Source organism: Rhagoletis pomonella, unplaced genomic scaffold (assembly GCF_013731165.1).
Source record: "Rhagoletis pomonella isolate Grant_MI unplaced genomic scaffold, Rhpom_1.0 Rhpom_scaffold_15041, whole genome shotgun sequence".
NCBI lineage: Eukaryota > Metazoa > Arthropoda > Insecta > Diptera > Tephritidae > Rhagoletis > Rhagoletis pomonella.
Window position 1 is genome coordinate 934 of NW_023473563.1, and position 2,802 is coordinate 3,735.

Genomic DNA, 2,802 nt, shown 5'->3' on the forward strand with positions numbered 1-2,802 from the left:
CAGCTAGCCACTGTATATTCGAAAAAGCAATGTTGCCACTTTTTCACATAAAACCATGTTCGAATCGTAGAAATTTTGGAAGATCACAGGGTTGGTTTTAGCATTTAGATTCTTAATGCAAAAATGGTGTTGCATTTAGTTGCATTTAGGTGACAAATTTTGTATGGATAAATGTACATTTAGGGCCGGTTACTCAATGTCTGGTTAACACTAATCTGCGGTTAAACATCGTTATCGACGTTACCGACACGGTGTTATATGCATGTAGTCGAAGACGTCGATAACGATGTTTAACCGCAGATTAGTGTTGAATCAGGCTTTGAGCAACCGGCCCTTAGAGTAGCATTTAGAGCTAAATGCGCTAAATGTGCTTTTACGTGTAAGCAAAAACAGCCCATTACAGCTGTATCAAGGATGTCAGTAGAAGTAGTGCGAGAGAGGATGCCACAGACCGTTTTTACAGTGACGAGTTAATGGGTCGATTATGAATACCAACGCAAGCTCAGTTGAGTTGCCGAAGGGCAACGCCCCTGAAATGAAATTGTGTATTATGAACAGCAACTATTGTTAGGTGCTACAAAGTTGAAGATAATCGATTTTTGAGGTACCAGCAAACCAAGATTTGAATGTAAATAAGCCGTGGAAATAGTTGAAAAAATAAAAAATAAATTTTCAAAATGGAAATTTCCGCGGCAACCACAAAAATGCAATCGCTAAGGCAATTCGGTTGCCAGCTTTCAGTTGCCATCTGTAATACAATTTCAGTCACCGGCAACTCAACTGAAGTTCGGTTGCCATCCGTAATCGACCCATAATTCTCATTCGGCAGTTAACTATAGATTTTCAGTACAAAAATTGGAAGTTAACTGCCGAATTTAAGTTAACCCCCCACTGTGAAAACGGCACATAGAGACCAGAATTTTGTAAGTCCATATTCAATGCGTGTACTCATCACACATGATCTTCAAAAGTGACGCAACTCATAATTTGGCATTTTTGAAATTATGTGCTAAAAATGTACAGGGAGCTTCTATTTGTCTTTAAGCAAAAGCTGGATAAAATTTTTGTTATAATTTATAACAAGCGGGCCCATGCGCAGACTGCGGAGACAGAAATACACAGTAAACTCATCCCTCTATGTAGCCACAGATAAAAGCAGACTGTTCTAATAGTTCGCGGAAATAGTTAACAGAATTATTCTTATGAACCCCTTATTTTTATTATACATATATAACAAAACGTGAATGAGATTTATAGTACATCAGAACTTATACTTATTAGGTACATAAAAACATATTACAAACTGACTGATATATGAGTGTCGTGAGTTGAGGAAAACATGGTGTTACTTACAATATATCTTTGTATACAATATTTGAGGTGAAAATATATTCAGAATGAACTTTTTGATTAAATATTTCTTTAACAGAAACAATAATATCTGAGCTAAGGGAGCGGTGCGAGAGAGACAACTGTCAGTTTATCGAACCTTTAATTATTGAATTATGTGTGCGCCCACCACTGTCGTATACGGTGTATGCGATGCTGCAGTCACAATAGTGCTTCAGTACAAAACACCTTTAGTGTGGCTTAGCTATGGTAAATTAAAAACAAAAATAAAATTACAAATTTCTTGACTTCAGTGGTGTTATGACCATTAATATTACCTAATAACCACTCAGGGGACCTCTCACTTATCAAATTACACCGCATTAGTGAAATTGCTTACATAGAAAAGTAGAAAAAGGGAGACTAACAAAAAAACACCTTACAGAAATAATATATAAGATATAATATCTAAGGTAAAGTCTCCCCTGCCCATATGATTAGATTAGCATGTGCTACGAACTAGTTTTTCGCATTTTCTGACGAACGTGATATTTTGAGTTGTGTCACTTTTGAAGATGGTGTGCGATATGTATGTCAATCATCATACCAATTGAAAAAATCCATTCCAACTAAGTCATATAGTCCGCATTGGCCTTACTACAAATCTGCCAAGATTTTTTTCAAACTTTCCCGTTAGCGAGACCGTGTATGACATCCGTATTGTGTGCCAATAGTTAAAACCCGTATACGAGCGACCCGTCCCAAACCCGTATGGTGTGCCAAAAATTGAACCCGTAGCAAAATCCGTGTACAACAACCGTATTGTGTGTCAATAGTCACTCCGCTGATAATTTTGATTATTGTAACCTCTCAGTGGAAAATTAATTTACAAATTTCACAGCAATTTTAATTTCTTTTTGCTTGGGGTTTCTAGTGAATCACTTTCAGATTCATCCTTTACGGTACTAAAATTATAGCATCTTTGTTTATAATCATGCATCTCTTCCTTCTCTTCAGAGATATTGGAAAACATCACAGGCCCTGAAGCCTTTAAAGTCATAATTGTTTTGCCAATACGACGAGATTCTACAAAATATACGAAAGTTTGATTTTTGTACAAATCATCTACATCTTATTAGGTGTTTACCAGCTCTCAGAAATAATTGCCTGCACGATTTATCCACGGCGTTCTTCCCCTGATCCTCTGATAATCCAAATATGTATGACCTAATTTAAATACGTATATAAGTAGCATGAAAATACCAAAATACATGAGCATTTTATAAATATCTTACAAATTTGCCACATCGTAGGGTCCTCGCAATTCAAAGGCATTCTTTGCGCCGCTACTAAAAATAATATTTCTTGATTTCCCACGAACACAATAGTTGTGTGCCAACTTTATCATATCTTTCCGTATGCAATCATCTTTTGTAGCTGGTCCATATTTGATTTCAAAAAACATTCCCCGCT

At 36.4% G+C, this 2,802-nt stretch overlaps 1 protein-coding gene across 1 annotated transcript; it reads right to left on the reverse strand.

The window, feature by feature from the left end:
* Nucleotides 1-2,151: 2,151 nt before the first annotated feature.
* LOC118757179 (ribonuclease P protein subunit p30-like) lies at nt 2,152-2,802 on the reverse strand (the record flags this gene model as incomplete). Its single annotated transcript, XM_036491913.1, is given in 3 exon segments — nt 2,152-2,415; nt 2,477-2,556; nt 2,625-2,802. Coding segments are annotated over 3 exon segments (449 nt in total), but the record flags the coding sequence as incomplete, so codon positions are not given.